Raw genomic sequence first — 24,606 nt, 5'->3', positions numbered from 1 at the left:
CCTGCAACAATGAAATAATAGTAGAATGGGTGTCAAAATCGACAAGTAGATAATCCTCATATTAATGTGCAACTATTTAGTCACTGCGTAATCGTTTCCAGCCATTGTTTGACTTAAAATGGTCTGCTGAGTAATTCACCAATTCCCGTCGTAGTTTATGAAAGCAAACAGATTTTTTTTTTTTTGCGTTTCATTAAAATCAGACATTTGCAAACATCTGCTTTTACTTTGGAAAACAATGACAATGAAACGGTGAAACAATGAAAGCAGTAACTGAATCAGTTTCAAAAGGTTGGTGAGTACAACATCAATTTTTCTCAGGTGATATTGCTCAAATGTTGTTGTTGTTGTTTTTTTAAAATCATTAAATAATACAAAATAAATGGCAATCATTGGTTAACAAAGAGGAATCAGGAAAAATGGCTTTGCAATACACTTTAATGCAAAATAACATCTAATAATAGTTCGGTAGAATAATCGATAATAAAAATATTTGACAGCCGTAAATAGTAGAATAGTCGAATGCAAGAATATTTGATAGCTGCACCCCTACTTGTGTTCAATCCCACTGAAGTTCCCGCGTTGGCAGAAAATTTGTATGGTATAACCTATTTTCAACGTCTGCAATAAAAAATTGTGCAATTTTCAGATCAGTCTCAGTTGTGTATGTTTCATCTGCTCATGCGTTCGAAAGCTACCGCAGCTTATTTGAGGTGTCAGCAGCGCATCCGCCCCAGTCTGTCCAATGACTCACCAGATACCGTCAATGCTGTGTCATCACAAAGTTGCTCACAGTTTTTTTCTAAATTTTTGCCTCAAGTATGTGGGTCTGGCAAATTAAGCTGCTGAAATGGGAAGGCCCAACATGTGTATGCATGTGTGAGGGTGTATCGCTCGACTGGATGCAGTTTGTGCGGCACTTGTGACTGGCTGCTGCAGCTGGGCTGTGATTTTCGGTCTCGAAGGAGTGGATGTGGCGGGGGGTTTTTCTTGTGATGAGTCACTCACTCCACCCTAAACAGTTTGGTTACCAAAGACCAGTTCTTACTGGAATTTAACACTCCAGCTTCCTTTCTTTCTCAGTGGTCCCCTTCAAGCACCCCACATCACTCTTAGCAGGACACCCTCATACTGTTCTTGTCATCTGCTATCCTTATTGCCTCCCTCCTCCACCCGCAAATAGTTTTGGCACTCCATGGGAGATGCACCATATGGCTGTAATCCTCCCTCAGGTCTTCTCCTTGGCTTTTCAAGAGGCCTCTCGCCTGGACTCGCCCATGGTACTCAGCGAAGCAGCCCTCTGTGATATTGATGGAGGACTTGTTGTGTGTCTAACTTTCTATGATTTGAAAATGTTCTCGGACTGGAAGTTACGGCAAAGGTCACCATTATTCTTTCCATCTTGAAATGATTGGTGTGGGCATGCATGTCACGGCCAAAATAACAATGGAGCACCACTGGTGGTGTAATCCAACAATACTGTACTGTATTTTCTGCACTATAAGGAGCTGCGGTTGCACTACTCACCCACTAGATGGTGCTACTACATTTTTGCATTCGTCATATTCGAAACCCATACACGGAGAGAGTCAGACAAATTGAAATTGTCAGCTACTGTCGCATTCCCATGAAGAATGCAGTGCTTTTAGTGATATTTGTGTAAAAATACAAGTATCCTCACAACAAATAACTTGAACCCCCATCCCATTGAGCTGCGAACAATTGTGTTCCTGTCAGGATTCGTTCAAGTGTGTTGAACGCAAATGTTCACCAAACGTTGCAGTGTGCTTTTCTTGTCGCAAGGGATATTTTGAATAGGTTGATAAAGATGAAACATAATACATACTGTGGTTTATGTTCAGTTGTCACCTGCTGTCAGGGAAAGTATAACTTGCCCCATGTAAACATGTTAAAAAAAAAAAGATTCCCTCCAGTTTCAAACGTGTCTGTAGAACTTGTTTTGGGTCACTCAACCGGCCAGTTGCGAGACAGCGCATTCTTTGTCATGTGGATTCCTCTCTGCTTGCCTCGGACTGTATAATGAAGTCAGTGGGTCATCAGAAGGAGAATCTCCACAGTTACAATGTGTGCAACAATACAGCACATGGACAATATGATTTTTCATGAATTAGATCAACCGATGGCATGCGAACAAATCTATGGTGAGGAAAGTCCTCGTGTATTTTGTGTTGTTAAACTCTTCATGAATATTGAAAGTCTCTGTTTGATGGCAATTTTTGCCTCAACATTATGGCACTTTCAGGAAGTTACACATTAGATTATGTGTTTGCATGTGAATCAGCCATTTGGCATTGTTCTGTAAGTACTTGGACAGATTTATCGCGTCTGTGGAAAGAGCTTTATTTTGTGCCTCTTGTTCCATGTATTCATGAAATGCAACACATCATTTCTGCACAACAAACAACTTTGGGGGAATGTTCCTATAAAATTCACACAATGCCTCTGAATCTGGGGGTTGTGTTTAAGGGTTGTTTGAGTATGGAAAAGTTACTAAACGGGGTATTTTTGTTGTGGTGGAACATAATTAAACATTAAAATCTCGTAGTTCATTTTCACCAATGGTCGATTTAACATGAGATCAGTTTATTTTTTTGCTAAAATAAAATTGTAAAGATGTTGAGTAAGGCTTGTCACACACTGAACGATGTGATGATTCTGCAACTAGTTTGACCGATCTCTCCGTCACTGGTTTTGTCACGATCCAGTTGACAGTGAATCACCGTTGCACAATGTGGCAACATCATAGATTTCGGGAAATCAGATTGTATGTCACCTTTCACAATGGCCAAAATATTTTTTTTTCTAATTATATTCGACCCAAACTTTAATTGACGCTCGAGGAATTGCATTAGGGGAACCACCCAAAAAATAAAGATCTTCCAAAAAATGCTCATGAACATTATGTTTTTGATGGAAAAAAAGTGTTGGAAAAAATCCTAACATCAATATTGGGTGCGAAAAAAAATCCCAGAATATGCAAATTCACTGGTCATGATGCTGAACGGTGAGTATCTGAGTATGGACTGTTATACCAATAATTTCTTATTAAAGCTTTTCACATTACCACACAATGTATTTTACAACAACTCTTAACTATATTTATAATTTCATATATAACTGCGGATGAAATAACAAAGCTTGTTTGTCTCTGCTGCCAAAATGTACAAGCGATGGACGTACCGCTCCGGTCAAGTCAATGGTAAATGGGCTGTCACTTATTCTCATCCAAATCCTTTTTATGTAGCAAACATCTTCTTTGACTGCTATATTTTGATGTCTGAAAAAAATATACTGTATGTACAGTCTCAAAAGGCTGTGCAGGCTCACCATTTACCATTGCAGGGCATCCTTGACTTAAATCGCTTAATGTGCAGGTGTGAGTCATCGATTATTTTCAACCGTCGAGTCAGGTTGGGCCATATCGGGCAGTGTCCGACGAAGGCACCGCATTCATGGACGTTTTTGTCCTTTAGTTGCAGAACCTGGGCGTGAACCCAGCCAACATTGGATTCAGTTATCTGACCATGGAGTCGGACAAGTTCATCTGCATCAGGGAAAAAGTGGGCGAGCAGAACCAGGTGGTCATTGTGGACATGTCCGACCCCACCAACCCGATCAGGCGACCCATCTCGGCTGACAGTGCCATCATGAACCCCACCAGCAAGGTCATTGCCTTGAAAGGTGAGTGTCACATTTCCTTTGTAGCACCATTTCCTATTAGATGTACAGTGTACCTGTAACATATTGAGCAAAAAAAGCCAAGAACAATATATATATATATATATATACTGTATTATAATCTTTTTTTCCCCAGACTCATGATGTCTGCATGTTACTCACAATATTTATTTAGCTTTAGTTTGACCAGATTATTGATGTGGCAATGTCGTAGTCATGCATTGACTCAATGTTTTCATGTCATTAATGTCAGAAACGAAATCAAGATTGATGCTGAGTGCACTCAGTTCTGTAGGAGGATTGTACAAAATTGGTTGTGCAAATTGATTTATACCACGCACAGCGCAAACACAAACACGAATCAGGATGATTGGCCTGTAATGCTTCTTTCTCCCTGGGCATAATATGTGCTTGTTTACTCTCTCCCTTTCATTTGTTTGGGTGTGCTCTTTCGTATCTGACTGACTTTTTGTTTTGCTTTTTCTCCCTGGCTTTCTGTCATTTCTCAGACGGTGAGTTGCTCTCCGTCTGCCCGCCCGCCTGACGCTCTGTTGTGATGATACAGGAGGCGTGGCTGTCTCGTAAAACCTTTCAAAATACCTTTCTTGAGTTCACAGAGCTATTTTGGCTTCCAATCAATCAAAAGGCAGACAACTGTTTAGGAGAGACACGCACACTTGCGTGCGCACACACGCACGCACACACACTCACACGGGCTGTACATCTTTTTTTTTTTTGAGAAGCTGACTTGTGGTAGCATGACCTGGTGTGTGCTCCTTGAGTGAAAGTGTGGTATGCATTGTCACTTGTATTGCGCATCCAAAAGATTTGGCACAGTGCCACAAAAGTAGAAGTCGCCAGACACATACATGACCTCACCTGAGTTGTTGATCTTTTTCATTTTAAATGGGATTTTTTTAGGGCTTCACATTTAGCACATCACTATTGTTCCTCAACAATATTTAATTTAACCCCTGCAAAGCTATGGGTCTGATTCACCTTTAAACATGCATTAATTATCACTCAAAGCACGAAATCAATATATTTTTGAGCGGGAATATTTTAATTTTGATCGATGTTCTTGGAATGCAAAGTACCCTTTTTTTTGGTTTGTTTGTTTTTTTTTAATGTGGTACATGGTGAACAAAATTTGAGAACCACTTGTATATCGGAGAGTTTCCCAACCTTTATTGAAACAAGGCACCCATTTAGCATTAGAAAAATCTGGTGGAACCCCACTCCACAAAACTTTGACAAAAAGTATGAATATCAAAATTATTCAAATTCTTTTCTCATATTAGTCACACATTAACTGAATCAGTGTGACCACCTGTGCCTGTTTAATTGAACATAAAGCTGATATTTTTGTAATAAAAAAACGCAAAACGCATTTAGTCTGAAATTGGATAATTTTCTGTGCCACTTCAGATGATATCTCACTGGAATATCGAGAAAATTAACGTTCAATCGATAAAATTGTTTAAAAAATAAAAACGATGGGAGAATCATTGTCTCGTGACTGTTCAGAACTGCTGTTTTACTGCCACTTATTTTCTTTTTGAGTCGAAGGATTTAGCTCTGTGGATTTTGTAAATTCATTTTGCTGATTATAAGCATTCAAAGGTCAGATAAAATGTAAAATATAGCTGTACTTCACACAACTCAAGTCACATACTTTTTTTAAACTCACCAGTTAGCGACAACTCGGCGATCCATTTTGCCTTATTTGCCTCAAGACGCTATTAATAACAATAAATGCAATGCACGTTTCACTGACTTTCTAACACTCAATGAGGTTGTTGCTTTTGAGACTTTCGCTGCGTCCTATCAGGGATTGCCACATCAATCATGTCAGGGCTCGTCGTTTTCAAAATATCTTCAAATTTAAAATGGCCCACTCTCCAACCATTTTCGACACCTTTCCTGCCAGTCATAATTGTGCAGAGGAGCTAAAGTGCATATCTAAGATGACTTCTACTGCAAAAGGTAGACTCCACCCTGGACTGTTGGGCAGATCTGTTGGGCTATACTTTTGGACAGAGCACATACAGTATAGAGACAGATAACCATTTACGCACACCTACTGGCCTGCACGGAAGTCAGGCAAATGAGCAGCTAAACCATCAGTGACACAATTCATCGCAGGAGCTTTGTATTTCCGACAGTAAAGTAAATTTGTCTTTGACTCACCAGAGCAACAACAGTAGACAATAGAAGTAGCGAAGGTCACATAGTCAAAAAAAATCTCAACCATAAGAGACAGCAAGGAACATGCAATTAAAGCACAGTAAAGGACAGAAGAGCCACATTGTTAGACACAGCACTAAACTAAGAAACCTGTATATTATCATCTTCTGTAGTGCTTTGTGGAGTGACCTTCTACAAACATTATATAATGTACAAAAAAAATGCAAAAGTAATCGGAACTCTGATCCTTTTTTTTTTTTGGTTTGTTTGCTTTTTGACAACTTTCAAACTCTCCTAAGTGAAATAAAACAAAACAGTGATCATATGGAATTGTAAAAAAAATTGAAAACCTTACCCAATTCAATCGATTTTAAACATGTGTTACCTTTGTTTGAAAAATTCCTAAAATTTTTGACTGCTGCTTGGGTATTGTCATCCTTTGCTGTCTCTCCCCACAGCTGCAAAGATGCTGCAGATCTTTAACATTGAGATGAAAAGCAAGATGAAGGCTCACTCAATGACTGACGAGGTCATGTTCTGGAAGTGGATATCGGTAAATACTGTTGCCTTGGTGACGGACAAGGCCGTCTATCACTGGAGCATGGAGGGGGATTCCCAACCGAACAAAGTATTTGATCGGCATGCCAGTCTGGCAGGATGTCAGATCATTAACTACAGAACTGACGAACAACAGAAGTGGCTGCTGCTGATTGGGATTTCTGCACAGGTACCAACTTCATTATTCTTGACGATGTCCTTTTACAGGAAGTGTAATGCTCGTGCAATCTGGGATGCTTTGGCAACATTCTGATTTGGTCCCTGGGCTTTAATGACTTTACTTGACATAGAAAAAAAGGACTGTCGAACTAAACAATGTTTGGTTTGACAAGAAACTAAACATTGTTTACTAAACATAAACTAAACATAGCTAAACAAGACAGCCACATAATTTTGAGTTCTACCAAAGTCTTCTAGCTTAATGCTTGTGACTATAGCTGAATGATTTACAAAAATCTATTATGTATTTTTTCCCGAAACCCTGTCAATATTTCAATTGTAATTATTCATTTTTTCAACACAAGCAATACATTCAACAGATTTATTATACATTGTACATAAGTTTTAGTCAACTAGGTAAGGATTACGATAAAATAAAGGCAAATGAACCATGAATAATATATAAGACAGTTTATCGACTTCAGTTTGAGTTTTTAGTATTTAAGGCAGTGGTGGGCAAACTACGGCCCGCGGGCCTTTTTAATCCGGCCCGCCGAAGATTGGTACACAGTTAAAGTTTGATTGCATTCATTTCGTTTGGACTTGTAATGACAGGTATTTCAACACTAGGTGGCGCAGTTAATTCAAGTTGCAGAGCACAGGGAGGGAGGGGAAGACAAAGAAAGAGGGAGAGAGTAATGACCATGGAAGGGAAAGTGATATGTATCTGATTAAACGAAGCGGGTAACAAAGTACGAAACATTCAGGAGACGCCTGGAGTCGGAAAGACTCAAATCTACGAGACTTTGAAAAACAAGAAGCGATTCTTACTCGGTCCGATTCTGGCAATTTCCATGCTCAGTGAATTGCTTGTGGCTCGAGTAAATGAGCATTTCCTAGAATGGTTTGATTGTTATCATGTTAAAAACTTTACGCAAACTGGACCGCTAATAAGGGTCGGAGAGGAGTCAAATGTGTAGAGCGTGAATAACAGGGGGCTCAGTACACATCCTTGAGGAGAACCGGTGCTGAGTGTGATGGTGGAGGAGAATGTTACATTATTACTGGCATACAAAGACATTGTGCTATCTTCATTTTCTATTTCTAACTTTTGGCCTGGCCCTCCACAATATTTTCTGCTTCTCATCCCCCCCCCCCCCCTTCAGGAAAATAATTGCCCACCCCTGTATTGAGGTGTCTTCACACGAGAAAAGTCCTTTGGTCCACTCGTTTGCTAGATGGTTTCGTCTGCCTGTTGTTGCAGCAAAACCGTGTCGTTGGGGCAATGCAGCTGTATTCCGTGGAGAGAAAAGTGTCCCAGCCCATAGAAGGTCACGCTGCTGCGTTCGGGGAGTTCAAAGTGGAAGGCAACGCCAATCCATCCACCCTCTTCTGCTTTGCTGTGCGTTCACAGGCGGGTGGGAAGGTACGAACCATTAAACATTTAGCAAAATGCATTGAACCTACGAGCAAGCGCATTTTCATGAGGGAGTTGTTTGTGCAATTGTGGTCTTATTTGAACGTGTCAAAAATTCATCCAGCTGCACATCATTGAAGTGGGTCAGCCAGCTGCAGGAAACCAGCCATTTGCAAAGAAAGCAGTGGATGTGTTTTTCCCTCCAGAGGCCCAGACAGACTTTCCCGTAGCTATGCAGGTATGTCAGGGACCCCTGCAATTCAGAGGGCACGCTCAGTGTGGCCTAAGAGTGTTCGGTGCTCGACCTTTTTTTGTTTTTCCCCACAGATTGGAAGTAAGCACGGTGTCATCTATTTAATCACCAAGTACGGTTACATTCACCTGTACGACTTGGAGTCAGGAGTGTGCATCTATATGAACAGAATCAGCGCTGAGACCATCTTTGTCACGTCGCCTCATGATGCCAGCTCGGGAATCATTGGAGTCAACAAGAAGGGACAGGTGATGGGGACGAAACATGCCAATACTCACATAACACATTTAGTCACCATGCTGATGTCTGTTGTGTGTCTTTTACTTCTTTTGTTTAGGTCTTGTCAGTATGTGTTGAAGAGGAGAACATTGTCAACTATGTGACAAATGTCCTCCAAAATCCAGACCTCGCCTTAAGGATGGCTGTCAGGTCCAACCTAGCTGGTGCTGAGGAGCTTTTCGCCAGAAAGTTCAACACACTGTTTGCCCAGGGAAGTTATTCAGATGCGGCAAAGGTTGCAGCGTTAGCACCCAAGGTTGGTCTAAATCAGGAGTACTCGAGTACAAATCTTAAAGGATCACAAAGAATGTTTCAATTCATCAAAAGTTCTCTTGTTGAGCTGGGTTTGGGCACATGCGATAATATTGCAATATTCAAAACAAAATCACAGTTAATTCAAAAGATTGGCCAAAATTCAAACTAAAATAAAATGTCATTTCAATTTTGTCGAAAATGAATATAAAGAGTTGAATCAGAGGGGGTGGGGATCTGCTTATTTATAACTGTCATTCCCTCTTTTTGTTTCCCTTCCGTATCACTTCAGTCATTCCTTCTTTTATTTTTTGGACATCTGTGAATGTCGTGTGCTTCACCCAAATCCACGCCACTCTAATCAAGTCAAGTTTATTTGTAAAGCCCTTAATGACATTAATTAAGTCTCAAAGGGCTTCACAAACCCACGGTTGACATGTCTTAGCAACATTCCCTGATCTAACCCTCCCAAAATGAACACGCTGTTGCTTGTTTTATTGTGTTATAGACGTGACAAGAACTTTTCTCACAGCTTGATGTGAGAATTTCAGTGCATTTTTGCGTTTTTTTTTTTTTTGTTCTCACAATGCTTTTAGGGTCTTCTCATTTGGAAACTGACAAAGGTCTCTGGGAAAAATAAGTCTGAAATATTTCACCACGACTGGGAGGTGGAATCCTCCCTCATGTCGCAAGATTTCAGCATATTTCGTGAAACTAAACTAAAACGGGCGGCAAAGGTGTTGTGCTTAAGAGAACCATTCGATTTTTAAATTGGACAGATTATTTAATTCATCTATCGATGCCAGCAATGAATGGTGTCAAGCAGAACAAGGAAATGCTCTTCTATAAAATGGCAGCGGGCACAATAAATCTGTCTTATTTGTTGACATTGGAAGGGCAATAGAATAAGTCGTGACTTTGTGCAAGTTAGCTAGCTTTGTGTTCATTGAAATAGGTTCACACAGAGGACGTAAATCCGAGTCTAAATGGTCTAAACTCCATCAATTACAGTATTGTTTTGTGACATTTTTGTTTGGGGGTGTGGCCATAGGATTTTTCTCATGCGAAATGGGTGCCTTGACTCAATAGCTGTTGGGAAACACTGCAAACACTTCATGAGGTTTAAATTCAATTTTCCTTTTTTCCCCCTCCTTTCATTTTCCCCACAATACCCAATTCTTCCAACGCCTGACGCAGGGTGTCCTGCGGACTGCCGAGACCATTCGTAAGTTTCAGAGTGTCCCTGCCCAACCAGGTCAGGCATCTCCGCTGTTGCAGTACTTTGGTATTCTGTTGGACCAGGGTCAGCTCAACAAATTTGAATCCCTGGAGCTGTGCAGGCCTGTCCTGCAGCAGGGCCGCAAGCAACTTTTGGAGAAGTGGCTGAAGGAGGACAAGGTGAGACTTAATTGCGTGGTCATCATGTGAAAATCTTTGTCACCTCTTCTGTTCTGCATGTTGTCAGACAACTGCCGATGCCTGATTGTTCATAGTGGCCCGATTTGACTACAAAACGTCTGTGTTGTAGCTGGAGTGCTCAGAGGACCTGGGGGATCTGGTGAAAGCTTCTGACCCGACTCTCGCTCTTAGTGTGTACCTCAGAGCTAACGTCCCCAACAAGGTCATTCAGTGCTTTGCGGAAACTGGACAGTTCCAGAAGATCGTCCTTTATGCCAAAAAAGTACTACTAGCCGCCTGTACTATCTGATTTTCGGTGATATTCAGTACCAGGAAGTGGATCCGCATTTGAATAGTAAAATCAACCTGCTACATTTCCACAGGTTGGCTACACCCCTGATTGGGTGTTTTTGCTGAGGAATGTGATGCGTGTCAGTCCAGACCAGGGACTGCAATTTGCGCAGATGCTGGTGCAGGATGAAGAGCCGCTCGCCAACATCAACCAGGTCAAACATCTTCTCATCATTTTCTTTGTAAACACATCAGCAAAGTCGCTCATACACATGCCTGCAAACACATGAAGGAGCTGCATTTTGTGTAATTCCAGATGTGCCAGGAATTCACTGACTCAGAAACCCTTTTCCTCCTTTTTCAAGTCACGCCACCACTTTGCTCCGTTCCAGACTCCCCCCACCTAATTGATTTCTTGTGGTTCTCTGAAAATGTTCACATCTATCTGATTTAAGTCGTGATTTAAGAAGCGCGTCTTAATTAAGTGTACAATGACGAGTCATTGCGACTGCATAGTCGGTGGGTGAGTGCGCTCACTGTCATCTACGGACAACACTGTTGATTAATGGATTTGTTAAATACAACCTGTGGGGGGCACGTTTGCTCGTCACAAAATAATTCACATCCCTTTGCATTAATATTTGTGTTTGAAGGCAATTTGTTTAAATGCAACCCATTTCCTAACTTGTCCCTCTTTGAACTACAAAGTGTGTCGATGCTCTACCCAGCGAGATGTTTGGCCAGACTCTTCACTCCTTTGGTCTGTATGCATTTGCAAACTTAGTTTAGTTTGTAGTATTTTTTGGCTAGACCTGACTGTCGGCTGTGTAAGCCAATTTTTTTTCCCTCACGAGTTGCGGACAGGCACAGATGTTTGTGGCAATTTTGAAGCCGCTACTGACACTCGGCCACTTTGGCTGTAGAGCTGTCGCGCAAATTGCAGCATGACCCCCCCTCAAAAAACAAAAAACTCAGTTTTAGCTGTAAAACTCATGATCTGAAGATGACAGGATCGGCCCGGGACTTCACATTTTTAACACGGGTGCATCTATCTGATAACTCGGCAACTAACTAACCTCTTTGCGTTCTAATTGTTGATTGTAGATTGTGGATGTGTTCATGGAAAGCAGCCTGATCCAGCAGTGCACCTCCTTCCTCTTGGATGCTTTGAAGAACAACCGCCCCGCCGAGGGTCACTTGCAGACACGTCTGCTCGAGATGAACCTCATACATGCTCCACAGGTCAACGCTGACACAAAAAAACAAGACGCTTTGAGGTTTTCTCATTTGTTTGGCCATGCGTGTGACATATCTTTGTTTAGGTGGCAGATGCGATCCTGGGCAACCAGATGTTCACACACTACGACCGTGCTCATGTTGCTCAGCTGTGCGAGAAGGCGGGCCTTCTCCAGAGAGCTCTCGAGCACTACACTGACCCTTATGATATCAAGCGAGCTGTGGTACACACGCATCTGCTCAACCCTGAGGTACTCCTAAGGAAGGACATTTTCTTTTTTTAAATCTTTTTACATCTGTCCATCCATTTTCTAATGCGCTTATCCTCATGAGGGTCACGGGCATGCTGGAGCCTATGTCGGCTATCTTCTGGCAGTAGGCGTGGGGACACCATGAACCGGTTGCCAGCCAATCGCAGGGCACATATAGACAAACAACCATTCGCGCTTACACACACAACTTGGGACAATTTAGAGCATTCCATTAACCTGCCATGCATGCTTTCAGAATGTGTGGGCGGGGAAACCGGAGTACCGGAGAAAACCCACACAGGCACAGGGAAAACATGCAAACACTCCATACAGAATGTCTGAAGCTGGAGTCGAACTCTGCACCTCTGCACTGTGATGCGGACGTGCTAACCAGTCGACCACCGTGCCACCCTCATTCTTTTTACATGATGTGTGAAATTGACTTCTTGACAGCTGTTTAACCTTTGTGTGCCCCTGTACCCCAACCCCTTTTTTTCCTGACAGTGGCTCCTGAACTTCTTTGGCTCTTTGTCGGTTGAGGACTCGTTGGAGTGTCTGAGAGCCATGCTGTCGGCTAACATCAGACAGAACCTGCAACTCTGTGTGCAAGTAGCGTCCAAGTACCATGAGCAGCTCGGGACTCTGGCCCTTGTGGAGCTCTTTGAGTCTTTCAAGAGTTACGAGGGTAGGTGTCTCAAGCACTGTGTGTGCGTGCATACTGCCATTAGCCAGAGCAGCCGAGGTCATTACTCCCTCTTCCCTTTCTATTCAAGGCTTGTTTTACTTCCTCGGCTCGATTGTGAATTTCAGCCAGGAGCCTGATGTGCACTTTAAGTACATCCAGGCGGCCTGCAAGACCGGACAGATCAAAGAAGTCGAGCGGATCTGTAGAGAGAGCAACTGTTATGACCCGGAGAGAGTTAAAAACTTCCTCAAGGTTGAACAGTTCTCCCATCGCTTTATTCTATTATCACTCAGGAAGAAATGTGATGTTGTAATTAACAGAGGACCTCCGTTTTTTTTTCCTTGCTAGGAAGCCAAGCTGACCGACCAGCTTCCTCTCATTATCGTATGTGACCGCTTTGATTTTGTCCACGACCTGGTACTCTACCTCTACCGCAACACTCTACAGAAATACATTGAAATCTACGTACAAAAAGTAAGTCACTGTCATTTCCAGGCGATGTGTGGTTGTTCGACGTTGTCCATATTTCTCACTCTACTCAGTGTCTTGTTACAATATGACCCAGACACTAAAGTATTGGAGAATGAGCAATGGGTAACATTGTGGTTCTCGATGAAGAGTTTGTAGCGTAATAGTTGAGGAGTAATGATTTGATTTCTGTCCTTTTTATAACTATAACACGGTTTTTGTGATTTGTTAGCACATTTCCTGTCATGTTTAAAAAAAAAAAAAATTAGGTTAACCCCAGTCGATTACCAGTGGTGATTGGTGGCCTGTTGGATGTGGACTGTGCCGAGGATGTCATTAAGAACTTGATCATGGTGGTCAGAGGCCAGTTTTCCACCGATGAGCTTGTGGATGAGGTCGAGAAAAGAAACAGGTAGGGAGCAGCCAATGAAGTTTACTCATTAAAACGTAACTTTGCCTACAACTCACCAATGAATTAATGACAGAACCCAAAACATCAACACAATTTCCTTCTGAAAAATGATACAAACAAAATACTATGTTCAATGTTTTTTCTTCTTCTCTGGAGGTTAAAACTCCTCCTTCCATGGTTGGAGTCACGTACCCACGAGGGCTGCGAGGAGCCAGCCACCCACAACGCTCTGGCCAAGATTTACATCGACAGCAACAACACACCCGAACGTTTTCTGAAAGAGAACCCCTTCTATGACAGCGCTGTGGTGGGACGCTACTGCGAGAAGAGGGACCCTCACCTTGCCTGTGTTGCTTATGAGAGGGGGCAGTGCGACTTGGACCTCATTAAGGTGAGGACCTCAAATTCCAGTGCAGCGCAGATAAATGTGGATTATTCAATGGTATAAAATTAATGGAGACGATATATTTTCACGTTGTCAAAAATCTTGACATCTTTTGATTTTTCCAGGTCTGCAATGAGAACTCGTTATTTAAAAGTGAGGCTCGGTATTTGGTGCGACGGAAAGACCCAGAACTTTGGGCCAATGTATTAGAAGAGAATAACCCCTACAGGAGGCCACTCATCGATCAGGTCATATTCTCACATTCACCTCAAGTGGTGCATGTCGTCATTTCTTGTGAACTTCATTCACGTGACATTATGGTGTACTGCTTTGTTTTGTTCTTTCCAGGTGGTACAAACTGCGTTGTCTGAGACCCAGGACCCAGAGGAGGTGTCTGTCACCGTCAAGGCATTCATGACTGCTGACCTACCCAACGAGTTGATTGAACTTTTGGAGAAGATCGTGCTTGACAACTCTGTTTTCAGTGAACATAGGTTTGCATTACTTAGTGCCACATTTGAATGATTTAACCCTCATTATTTATTTTTAACAATGCCTTTGTTGGATGTCCTTTCCCCAGAAATCTTCAGAACCTGCTGATTTTGACCGCCATCAAGGCGGACCGCACCCGCGTGACGGAGTACGTCAATAGACTGGACAACTACGACGCCCCAGACATTGCGAATATCGCCATCAGCAATGAGCTCTTTGAGGAGGCTTTTTCCATTTTTAAGAAGTTTGATGTCAATACGTCAGCCATACAGGTACATGTCAATAAATGTATCACTTTCACATCATCTCCTAATTTCAAAACAAGCATTTTGTAAGCATCCTTTTTTTTCATGAATATATCAACTTCAAAATTGGGCAGCGCTTTTTGCGAGGTGCCGCCCACTTCAGAGAAAGCTGCGGCTCTGTTACTGTGTCTCTGAAAAAATCTACTCCAAGAAACCTGAAATTTTACATTGCGTAACATGAACGTGAAATTTATTGTTGTTCCATTTAGCAAGATCTTTGTACACCACGAAAAAAAGATCCTATCTATTTCAAACTTGAAGGTTACACAATTGGCCCCAGTTTAGGATTACATGAGAGGATGGGGACCTTTTTTTTTATCATGGAGTAGTTAGATTAGTTGAATGTCATGTTTGACTCCGGCATAAATAGGGCATGTACACTGACAGCCGCTTGAACAAAACCTTTCTGCTGCTTTCATTTACACAAAAATTATGCAACAGCTTTGTGCTCCTTATGTATTTTGGTTATTGTTCGATTAACTCCCCTGCTCTCTCGTAGGTATTAATAGAACATATCGGAAACTTGGACAGGGCCTATGAGTTTGCTGAGCGATGCAATGAGCCTGCGGTATGGAGCCAGTTGGCAAGGGCACAGCTGCATCGAGATCTGGTCAAGGAGGCCATTGACTCATATATTAAAGCTGTGGACCCCTCGGCCTACATGGAGGTGGTCAATGCGGCCAGCAAGAACAGTAAGCCTTTGCTCTTCAGTGCCACTTTTCAGCCATTTCACTCATGTTCATAATTCCGTGTCTTTATTCATGTCGTCGTTTTTCAGACAACTGGGAAGATTTGGTCAAATTCCTCCAGATGGCTCGGAAGAAAGCACGGGAATCGTACGTGGAGACGGAGCTGATCTTTGCTTTGGCTAAAACAAACCGTCTGGCTGAGTTGGAGGAGTTTGTTAGTGGGCCCAACAATGCTCACATCCAACAGGTATAGCACTGCGCTTAAATGGCTGCACAAAATGATCCACAATAACTAGTGTAACTGGCTATTGTCTTCCTCCTTAGGTGGGAGATAGATGTTACGAAGAGGGAATGTATGAGGCTGCTAAGCTCTTGTACAACAACATGTCAAACTTTGCTCGACTGGCATCCACACTCGTGCACCTGGGAGAGTACCAGGCCGCCGTGGACAGCGCCAGGAAAGCCAACAGCACTCGCACTTGGAAAGAGGTCACTGGCATACCGAGAAGCAAACCATACCTGCTATTTTGCCAGCCATTCCCAGGATTTCCTGTCCGACACACCTCTTTCCATCCTGTCTGTTCGGCAGGTCTGCTTCGCATGCGTGGACGGCGAGGAATTCCGTCTGGCACAAATCTGCGGCCTCCACATCGTCATCCATGCCGACGAGCTGGAGGACCTGATCAGCTACTACCAGAACCGCGGCTACTTTGAGGAGCTGATCGCTCTGCTGGAGGCAGCTCTGGGCCTGGAGCGGGCACACATGGGCATGTTCACCGAGCTCGCCATTCTCTACTCCAAGTTCAAGCCTCAGAAAATGCGAGAGCACCTGGAGCTATTTTGGTCCAGAGTCAACATTCCAAAGGTGGGAATATCACCACACACAAGGATCCTAAGATCCTAATTCTGTTTATGCTCAGATGCACACTAGAGGGTTCATTACTTAGAACTTGATGAGGTCCAATCCAATAAAAGAGATTTAGCAATAAAAAAAAATCCTAAATTTTGATTAGCAACACTCATAACCGTTTCATTGTAGTTGGTGTGTGGCGGTATGGAACTGCTCATACCTCATCTAACTACTTGAGAGTGTTAAAATGTTAGGAACAGCTCTTGGTATGGTTAAGGGCTGTTCTACATCAATGAAAGTGGAATGAAGAGGATTGTAGTTTGATCTTACAATTTTTAGTAGAAGATGTCTTTGGATCAGATGTGAGCAAATTATGCATTTACATTATAAAGTGTCTTGTAGTAAATGTTTTGATGCTAAAATAGCGTTTTTGCCCTAAAATTAAATAAATAAAATGCGTTCTCGATTCGTTTTATTTGTATTTTGAAATTAAAATAATTGGTTCATTTATTGTAAAGACAAAAAAAATACCCTCAACTTTATTAAAGAGCAAAACAACAGCAGCTGGAACAAAGATCCATTTTCAATGAAAGTACATAATCTCCATATAAAATAAATTGATCACATATTTTCATACCCATTTGAACTGTCTTTTGAAAGATCAACTACAAATGACCAGCCAGCTGTTGATTTTCAAGAATCACGAGGCCCTTGAGCTGAAAAGTTTGCCCTCTGCTGTCCACTGCTCTTAATCTGGCGGTTGAGTACACAAAACAAAAGCAATGAATCTCTCGTCCATACGTAAACTCAGAAATATCGTGATTTTGATATAACACCGGTTTCATTGTTCCTTTCTCCTTGCTCACCAGGTTCTGCGTGCAGCCGAGCAGTCCCACTTATGGGGCGAGCTGGTTTTCCTTTACGATAAGTACGAAGAGTACGACAACGCCGTTATCACAATGATGTCTCACCCGACTGACGCGTGGAAAGAAGGCCTTTTTAAAGACATTATCGCAAAGGTAAACTGCGGCGTGGCTACGTTGGCCGTTTTCTTGTCTCAGCTTGAGTCAACGTTACATGTGTCTTTTTAGGTGGCCAACGTGGAGTTGTACTATAAATCTCTTTCCTTCTACCTGGATTACAAACCTCTTCTACTCAACGACTTGCTGACTATTCTTTCTCCACGCTTGGATCACAATCGAGCTGTCAACTTTTTCACCAAGGTAATCAACATGGATAGATACCTTTAAAAAAATGGTGGTTGTTACAACGTTTCTGTCTTTATTGCCCCCAATTTAGGTGAACCAGCTGAAGCTAGTAAAGCCATACCTGAGGTCTGTCCAGAATCACAATAACAAGTCTGTTAATGAAGCCCTCAACAACCTGCTGACAGAGGAGGAGGACTACCAGGTCTCTCGGTCCTTCTCTTTCTGAAACTGGTCTCATTTTACGTCACGATGTCATGACCGTCTTGTCCGAAGATAAACAGTCATATTGGCACTGTATTCGTACAAAGCGTCCTTGGGTTTTGATTATCGTGCGTTCTAAATTAACACTCGGCAACCCAAGAAAATGCGGGTTAAAATTCCATTCGGTTGGTGTTGGTAAAAAGTTAGCAGCCAGTTTGGCTAGTGATGCGTGTGTCAATTGTCTCATTATTTCTGACTGATAAACGCTTTTGCGATTGCGCTCATTCTGCCATCTGTGAACATTTAAAAAATGTTTTTTCCCCTTTCCCAACAGTTCATTTTTGTTCAAGAGTGCCGGGTTTTGTTTGACTTCTAAACACAAGGTGTAACACCAGGTCTGGTCTTGAATGCAACCGGTGCGAGAAAGGAACAGTGATTTTGTGAGGGGAGGTAGATGAAAGCACACCACTGCTAAAGCGGAAAAAAAAAACATTGGCTGGTGAAAATGATTGGCTGGGAACTTGGCCGTATTGGCTGTTGATCAAAAAGTTCATTTAGAGTTCGATCGTAATACTTCGTTGTTAGGCAACACAAGAAGGCACTCTGAATTTTTTACTGGAGGGATGCACACCTTTAATACTTTGTACATTCCAATACACAGGATGTACAAATCCGGACTACCTCGCTGAGGATTCAACTCAAGGGATTCCATTTCTGACACAAGGGGTGCACAGTTACAACGATGATAACGGCTATTCTGATCTGATTCCCCCCCCCCCCCTTTTTATTTTACTACAGGGCCTCCGAGCATCCATTGATGCATACGACAATTTTGACACCATTGGCCTCGCCCAGCGATTAGAAAAACACCAGCTGATTGAGTTTAGACGCATTGCTGCCTATCTGTACAAAGGCAACAACCGCTGGAGACAGAGTGTGGAGCTTTGCAAGAAGGACAAACTCTACAAGGTGAGAGAGGATAAGGGAATGGAATGTAAAGGTTGTCTGCCAAAAGTTGACATCAGTTTTTAAAGTGTGTGTTTAAAATTGAGTTTTTTTTTAGTGTTGTTTTCTTAGTGTTGAGTCATTGCCAACCGCAACCCCTTGAGACTGCTTTGTTCTTAAACTATTCTGCCATGATGAGTAACTACTCGCTCATCCCTCTTTCCCAGGATGCAATGCTGTTCGCTGCCGAGTCAAAGGATGCTGAGCTCGCGGAGACCTTACTGCAGTGGTTCCTCGAGGAGGGCAAGAAGGAGTGCTTTGCCGCCTGCCTCTTCGCCTCCTATGATTTGCTACACCCTGACGTGGTGCTGGAGATGGCCTGGAGGCACAACATCGTGGACTTTGCCATGCCGTACTTCATCCAGGTCATGAGGGAATACCTCACAAAGGTTTGCTCTCAATTGAGATGTTGACATTTGTCTTCAATGTAAGATCTGGTCTATTTTCAAGTGGAATCCCGTTTCTGTTTTTAATTGCGTTTTGACTGTACGTTGCTCTTAATGCCTTTTTTTGTCAGAAGTATTTCTTGGAGAAACCTATCACTTCAAGTGACGAGTTAACTGTAGGTATTGACCATGTCTGTGTTTAAAAGGCAAATGGAATCAGCCGTCCAGTGGACACGTACTTTTTGTTAAAGAGTGGTACCTTGACTTAAAAGTTGAATTTGTCCCTGACCATTTTCCTTAACTGAAAACATTCTTCTCTCGAATATTGTTTTTCTCATTGAAATGATTAGAAATACCACAAATTCCTGGTCCACATTGTGCTCCTTCTGGCATTTGCACTTTTTCCACTGGGGGCAGTATAATACAGAGAGAATTTCACAACTAGATGACTTAAGTACATTTTAGTTGTTTTTTTTTTTGTTTTTTTTAATCTTCTGCGAAAAACTATTACATTATCTCCCTTCATATTTTGCTGCACTGTTTGTGTTCAAATAGAAGTTGTTGAAAGGTTTATAAGTAGTTGTGAAGTTCTCTGCCACCCTCTAGCACTTATAACTCAAGAAAATCAGCCTCGGAAGTCTTGTAAGTCAAGGCACCAATGTAGTAAAATTTAACTCCCTCTGAAAGACCAGTTCCAAAATGTAGACTGATGTGGTCACTTGAGGTCATCTTTTTGGGTTTCTTTTTTTTTTTTCCAGGTTGATGAGTTTGCTGCGAAGGTGACGGTCTCTGGCCCCCCCTTTTTTTTTACATTTCTCTAACATGTTCTGTCTGCTCCTGTTGTAACTGCTCGTTAAACCTTTAGATGTCTGATGCAGTAAATTAGCATGAACTGTAGGCTGACTAAGGCATAACTAGCCATGATAGGAAGTGTGTTGGCCTTTGTTCCAGCTCAACAACAAAAGAGCACATTGTTCCAGTTACTAGTTTAGTACGTCGGTGAGTGGCTGGCGACTGGTCCGGGGTCCACCCCGCCGCTAACCCAAAGGCAGCTGGGATAGGCTCCAGCTCAGCTGTGACCCTAATTAGGACAAGTGTTACGGAAAATGGATGGATGTGCAATAGTGTTTCTGGATTGCCTCCAAATTCAACTACCGGTAGCTATATACTGTAGTTGTACTTTTGCCCAAAAGTGACCCGTTTTGTTTGGATGAATTGAATAAGTGGCTAACGTTGAACATTTGAGACGTCCGTAAATCTTGCGTGACTTCACTTCAGCCACCATCAAAGGATTACCGGTTAACTGCATGCATGTTATATGACGGCTGGTGATGTAGAGTTGGTGCGCACAAACGTTTTACAAGTACCGATATTGATACCGCTATTGATATCGGTGCATCCCTGTTCATAAGAATGTGAACATGTTGCTTTAAAATGCTTTTACAGTGAATCAAACATTTACACATTTTACCCTATACCAAATAAAATCAACCAAAAACCAACTGGAATATGAATGATGGCCCAACCAGGTGATGTGACTGTCTTCAGTTGGTGATGTTACGAAGTATTACGTGTGGGAAAAGAAGTAGCGAGATGAATGTGTCTTCATTTTGTGTTGATGTTGGGAACTGAAGCCTTCACACCGTCCTCCAGCTTCTCAGGAGCAGGATTAGTCTGTTCTGGCCTAATACTTCCCTCTCACCTCTCTAACTCGTCTGCTATGATGCCGCTCTGTGTGCGTGTGTGTGTGAGTGTGTAATCAATCAAGGTTTTATGAGAGTCAGGTTTTGCCCTCGTGGCAGACGTGTGACGCATCCCCAAGTTTCCCTTTTTCTAACTCCAGGTTAAGACAGTAATGAACCGTGTGCAAAATTAAACACTAACTATAAAAGTTATATGCTCCCGTTGTGACATTATTTTTATTTTACATCCATTCGATTTAAAATGTCAGCTGATTGTCTGTGGAGGCAGATAATTCTGTCTTTACTATGGTAATGCTTGGATTTGGTTGTAGATGAAATAATAGCATAACTTAAGATGGTAGGTTTACTATCATGGATGTAGTTTGTAGTGCAGTTGCATTATGTCCTGTGCCATTTGAGCAACTTATTTTCTTCGCATAAACTGACAGAAGTGCATGGTTGCATCGAAGGAGGTTGAATTGAATGTTGTTCTTTGGTGCCCTCAGGTGGACAAATTGGAGACAGCTGAAAGCCAGAGGCAAAGTGAAGAGGAGGTGACAGAGCCTCAGCCAATGGTGTTTGGTAAGTAGTTTCTCCACCAACTAGCTGAAATGACGCTTTCCACTTGTGGAAAAAAATGGTCAGATGGAGTGACGACCTGCAGGCAGGGTGCTTATTAGAGTGGCGGCCACTGTTTTGAGGATATTCCGTAACTGCTTTTGGCACCAGCGTTTTCTTTCCACTGTTGCTAATTACTATGGTTCCACAATGTGGGTCACATTTTATTTCCTCAAATAGTGGTTGATGCCGTTTGTTAACTGTGTGGAATATTGGCCATTTATTTGCGGCTGAGTATTTCATTGTACAGTGTAACCTCTGTTCCCATTATTTAATAGGTTGCGAAATTCTGTTTGAAAACTGCAGCAATTATTTCACATTCAATAAAAAGAAATGAGAACTTTTTTTTCAAGGGTAATTGTTGTTTGGCTCACACCAGGCGGTGGGCGGGGCTCGTATCAGTTTGCTGATGGCTTAAAAAAAACAAAAACCTGTCAGTTCATATTGCTCATGGAAAATCTTACCAAGCAAGAGCGAGTATTTGTTATACAATAAAAGGGAAATGATGATAGTTTGACCTGATTTCGGCGCTACGGTTTTTCCTTCCAGTGTTTCTGGTTGTCATGATTCAAGCAGCCAAAACTATGCAATGTTGATGTTAAAATGTTGATTTGCAGGATAGTTGTGATTCAAACAAAGAATAAAGGCAAGGCAGGTCAAGTCACTACCATGAGATGATATAATGGCCTCAACCTCTGAATGCATGACTTTGTGTGTTCAGGCCAGCAGTTGATGCTCACCGGTTCTCCCGCTCCAGTGGCCCCCCAGCCCGGGTATCCAGGCTATAGCTACGCTGCCAACGCCGCAGGCTACGCCGCTCAGCCTGCTTACGGCTTCCCCATGTAGAGGATGAAGCCATCCTTTTCCGCGAGCACGCCCTCTCCGAACCGAGCTGCTCTGGCTCTCTGAACTGAAACCTCACCCGGAACCGGGTGCCACGCTACTTCACTGAAACCGCAGTAACATCTCCTCCTCGCTATTATCGAGGGTCGGTATCAACTCTCCTCATCCATTTCCTCTCCCCATCTGGACATAACGGTGCACTGAACTGCAGAGCATAGCCTCACTGCTGCCCTGTTGTTGTTACATGTAGATTTCTAGAGAGTCCTCTCTTGGGTTTTTTTTTCTTGAGGATGACAATTCGCTGTTGCGGATGGGGGCTTTGCACTCCACTCCACCCCCCCTGCAATTGTCTATATCGCCTTACATATCCAGCGAGGGGGGGAAAATGGGCTCAGTTTGTTCATGATGAATCGCACGGCGCTCTGGATCGAGAGACTGTTACCGTGCAATCACTTTCTTTCCTCATCACACACACAATTTGTGCTGTTAATGTACTGCGACTAGTGTCTGTTTGCGCACGTGTGTGTGTGTGTGTGTGTGTGTGTGTGTGTGTGTGCGCACGCACGTTCAGCGTCAAAGCCTTTGAGGGACGCGTCACACAACCCACGAGATGCTCAAAAACATTTCCACTCCCTTCAGCTGAAAATCCCTTTCCTGTGATAAAATTGTCTGTATGCTGATCCATTGACCTTTTTGCAAAGTGTTTCATGGGAGGGGGGGGGGGGGAGAAATCCCCCAAGAGTTTTCCAAATAAATACTATGTGCTACAGTCTGTGCATGTGCTGCCAAAATGTAATGCTGCAAGCAGGAGCACAATTTTCATGTTTCACTCAAGTATATCAAGTATTAATAATAAGTCCAATGGAACTGTTTCAAGTGACTAACAGAACATTTGGGGATGAACAGAGGGAGAAGAAACATTTGCGGGTGTCCTGGTACCAGTTTGTCGACAATAATCATTGTACTGGAAGCAATGTATAATATCAGATATATTGAAATATGAAACTAATCAAAGAATATTATGGAACACCGTATGTATTATCTATAGTATGTCATTGTAGTTTGAGGGGCATAATGATTTTTTTGTAAGAAAACAGACAATGCCCAAAACAGCAGTTATTACCGGTAAATGCTTTTATGGCAAGTTTGGAGGTTTACTTCATGCTCCTACAGAAGCGACGCTCATATTCTCGGCACAAAAATAAAGTATGCACACAATTTGTGATCTTATTAATTGACAGCAGTGCATGGGTTTGACGGTTCAGATTCTTGTGTTGTCTAATCGCCACAAAATGGAGCTTATCTCACCTAACTTTTGGCCAAGAGGCATGGTACACGCAGCACCGGTCACCAGTCACTCGCTGCGGGTACATGAAGATTAAAAAAAACGTTCACACTAATATCTGCAGGCCAGTTGGAGTTTGTCATGAACCCAACATGCATGTTTTGGCAATGTGGGAGACTACTGGAGAACCCGCATGGCAAGCACAGGTGGAGCATGCAAACTCGACACAGGCTGACCTGGAACAGATTCTAATCTTGCATCTTAGAAATGTGACAGTGATGAGGAATTGACACATGGGCCTCCCCCTATCCAAGATACACAGTTTTGATCTTCATTTCGACCAGGGGTCATCCACTCTGGTCCTCGAGGGCCCATCTCAGAATCAGAATCATCTTTATTGGCCAAGTTTGTAGAACACACAAGGAATTTGTCTCCAGTAGTACAGGCTACCCTAGTATCATCAATAACAAGTAACTATGACAAAAAACGAACATGACAAATAAGTATGGAACCGTAATGTAAGGGTAGTGTTGTGTGGTAGTACCACCCAATGACAGCTGTGAGACAATGTGCAAGGTATCAAGCAGAGCTAAAGTGATCAGTGGTAGAATTCATTCCTATAACAGTTGTGCAGTTGGTGCAGAAAATCATTGCATCACTGGTTTAAAAAAATGTCTTTACTTTTTTTGCAGCACATCAGGACTTTTAGATACTTTTGTTTTTTCATTTTGACCAATAAAAGCTTTTTTGGGGAGATGAAAATGTATAGTTATTAGCTTCAGCCTATTGGTGAACCTAACCTGAGATTTGAAAATGTTAGTCATTATATAACAATCCATCCATTTTCCGATCAGCCTATCCTCACAAGGGTCGTGGGGGAGGGGGGCTGGAGCCTATCCCGGCCGTCTTAAGGCAGTAGGCGTGGGAAACCCTGAACCGGTTGCCAGCCAATTTCCAGGGCACACACAGACGAACAACCATCCACCCTCACACTCGCACCTCGGGACAATTTAGTGTTCAATCAGCCTGCTATGCGTGTTTTTGGAATGTGGGAGGAAACCGGAGTACCCGGAGAAAACCCACACAGGCCCGGTGAGAACATGCAAACTCCA

The 24,606-nt window shown here is 42.6% G+C and overlaps 1 protein-coding gene across 4 annotated transcripts in view; it reads left to right on the top strand.

Moving 5' to 3' along the window:
- Positions 1 to 23,427, top strand: part of cltcl1 (clathrin, heavy chain-like 1) — a 29,654-nt gene extending 6,227 nt beyond the window's left edge. The window contains exons 2-33 of one of the 4 annotated variants that reach the window (XR_007962613.1): positions 3,495 to 3,702; positions 6,345 to 6,613; positions 7,868 to 8,029; positions 8,145 to 8,258; positions 8,348 to 8,521; positions 8,611 to 8,808; positions 10,002 to 10,202; positions 10,333 to 10,485; positions 10,586 to 10,708; positions 11,598 to 11,735; positions 11,816 to 11,980; positions 12,485 to 12,665; positions 12,754 to 12,917; positions 13,014 to 13,139; positions 13,403 to 13,545; positions 13,702 to 13,936; positions 14,056 to 14,178; positions 14,279 to 14,424; positions 14,511 to 14,694; positions 15,227 to 15,419; positions 15,506 to 15,663; positions 15,741 to 15,905; positions 16,006 to 16,281; positions 17,136 to 17,285; positions 17,358 to 17,489; positions 17,566 to 17,676; positions 18,474 to 18,644; positions 18,848 to 19,069; positions 19,825 to 19,851; positions 21,255 to 21,330; positions 22,088 to 22,742; positions 22,781 to 23,427. Coding sequence is in view for 3 of the 4 variants with exons in the window: in XM_052067113.1 (XP_051923073.1) it covers positions 3,495 to 3,702; positions 6,345 to 6,613; positions 7,868 to 8,029; positions 8,145 to 8,258; positions 8,348 to 8,521; positions 8,611 to 8,808; positions 10,002 to 10,202; positions 10,333 to 10,485; positions 10,586 to 10,708; positions 11,598 to 11,735; positions 11,816 to 11,980; positions 12,485 to 12,665; positions 12,754 to 12,917; positions 13,014 to 13,139; positions 13,403 to 13,545; positions 13,702 to 13,936; positions 14,056 to 14,178; positions 14,279 to 14,424; positions 14,511 to 14,694; positions 15,227 to 15,419; positions 15,506 to 15,663; positions 15,741 to 15,905; positions 16,006 to 16,281; positions 17,136 to 17,285; positions 17,358 to 17,489; positions 17,566 to 17,676; positions 18,474 to 18,644; positions 18,848 to 19,069; positions 19,825 to 19,851; positions 21,255 to 21,330; positions 22,088 to 22,212 (5,013 nt within the window). In the remaining variant the exon portion in view is untranslated. Of the gene's footprint in view, positions 1 to 3,494; positions 3,703 to 6,344; positions 6,614 to 7,867; positions 8,030 to 8,144; positions 8,259 to 8,347; positions 8,522 to 8,610; positions 8,809 to 10,001; positions 10,203 to 10,332; positions 10,486 to 10,585; positions 10,709 to 11,597; positions 11,736 to 11,815; positions 11,981 to 12,484; positions 12,666 to 12,753; positions 12,918 to 13,013; positions 13,140 to 13,402; positions 13,546 to 13,701; positions 13,937 to 14,055; positions 14,179 to 14,278; positions 14,425 to 14,510; positions 14,695 to 15,226; positions 15,420 to 15,505; positions 15,664 to 15,740; positions 15,906 to 16,005; positions 16,282 to 17,135; positions 17,286 to 17,357; positions 17,490 to 17,565; positions 17,677 to 18,473; positions 18,645 to 18,847; positions 19,070 to 19,824; positions 19,852 to 21,254; positions 21,331 to 22,087 lie in introns of all 4 variants that reach the window. The other 3 variants (XM_052067114.1, XM_052067113.1, XM_052067115.1) reach the window with 3 other exon arrangements.
- The last annotated feature ends 1,179 nt before the right edge of the window (positions 23,428 to 24,606 follow it).

Source organism: Hippocampus zosterae, chromosome 6 (assembly GCF_025434085.1).
Source record: "Hippocampus zosterae strain Florida chromosome 6, ASM2543408v3, whole genome shotgun sequence".
Taxonomy (NCBI): domain Eukaryota; kingdom Metazoa; phylum Chordata; class Actinopteri; order Syngnathiformes; family Syngnathidae; genus Hippocampus; species Hippocampus zosterae.
This window is presented reverse-complemented; position numbering and strand designations above follow the sequence as displayed.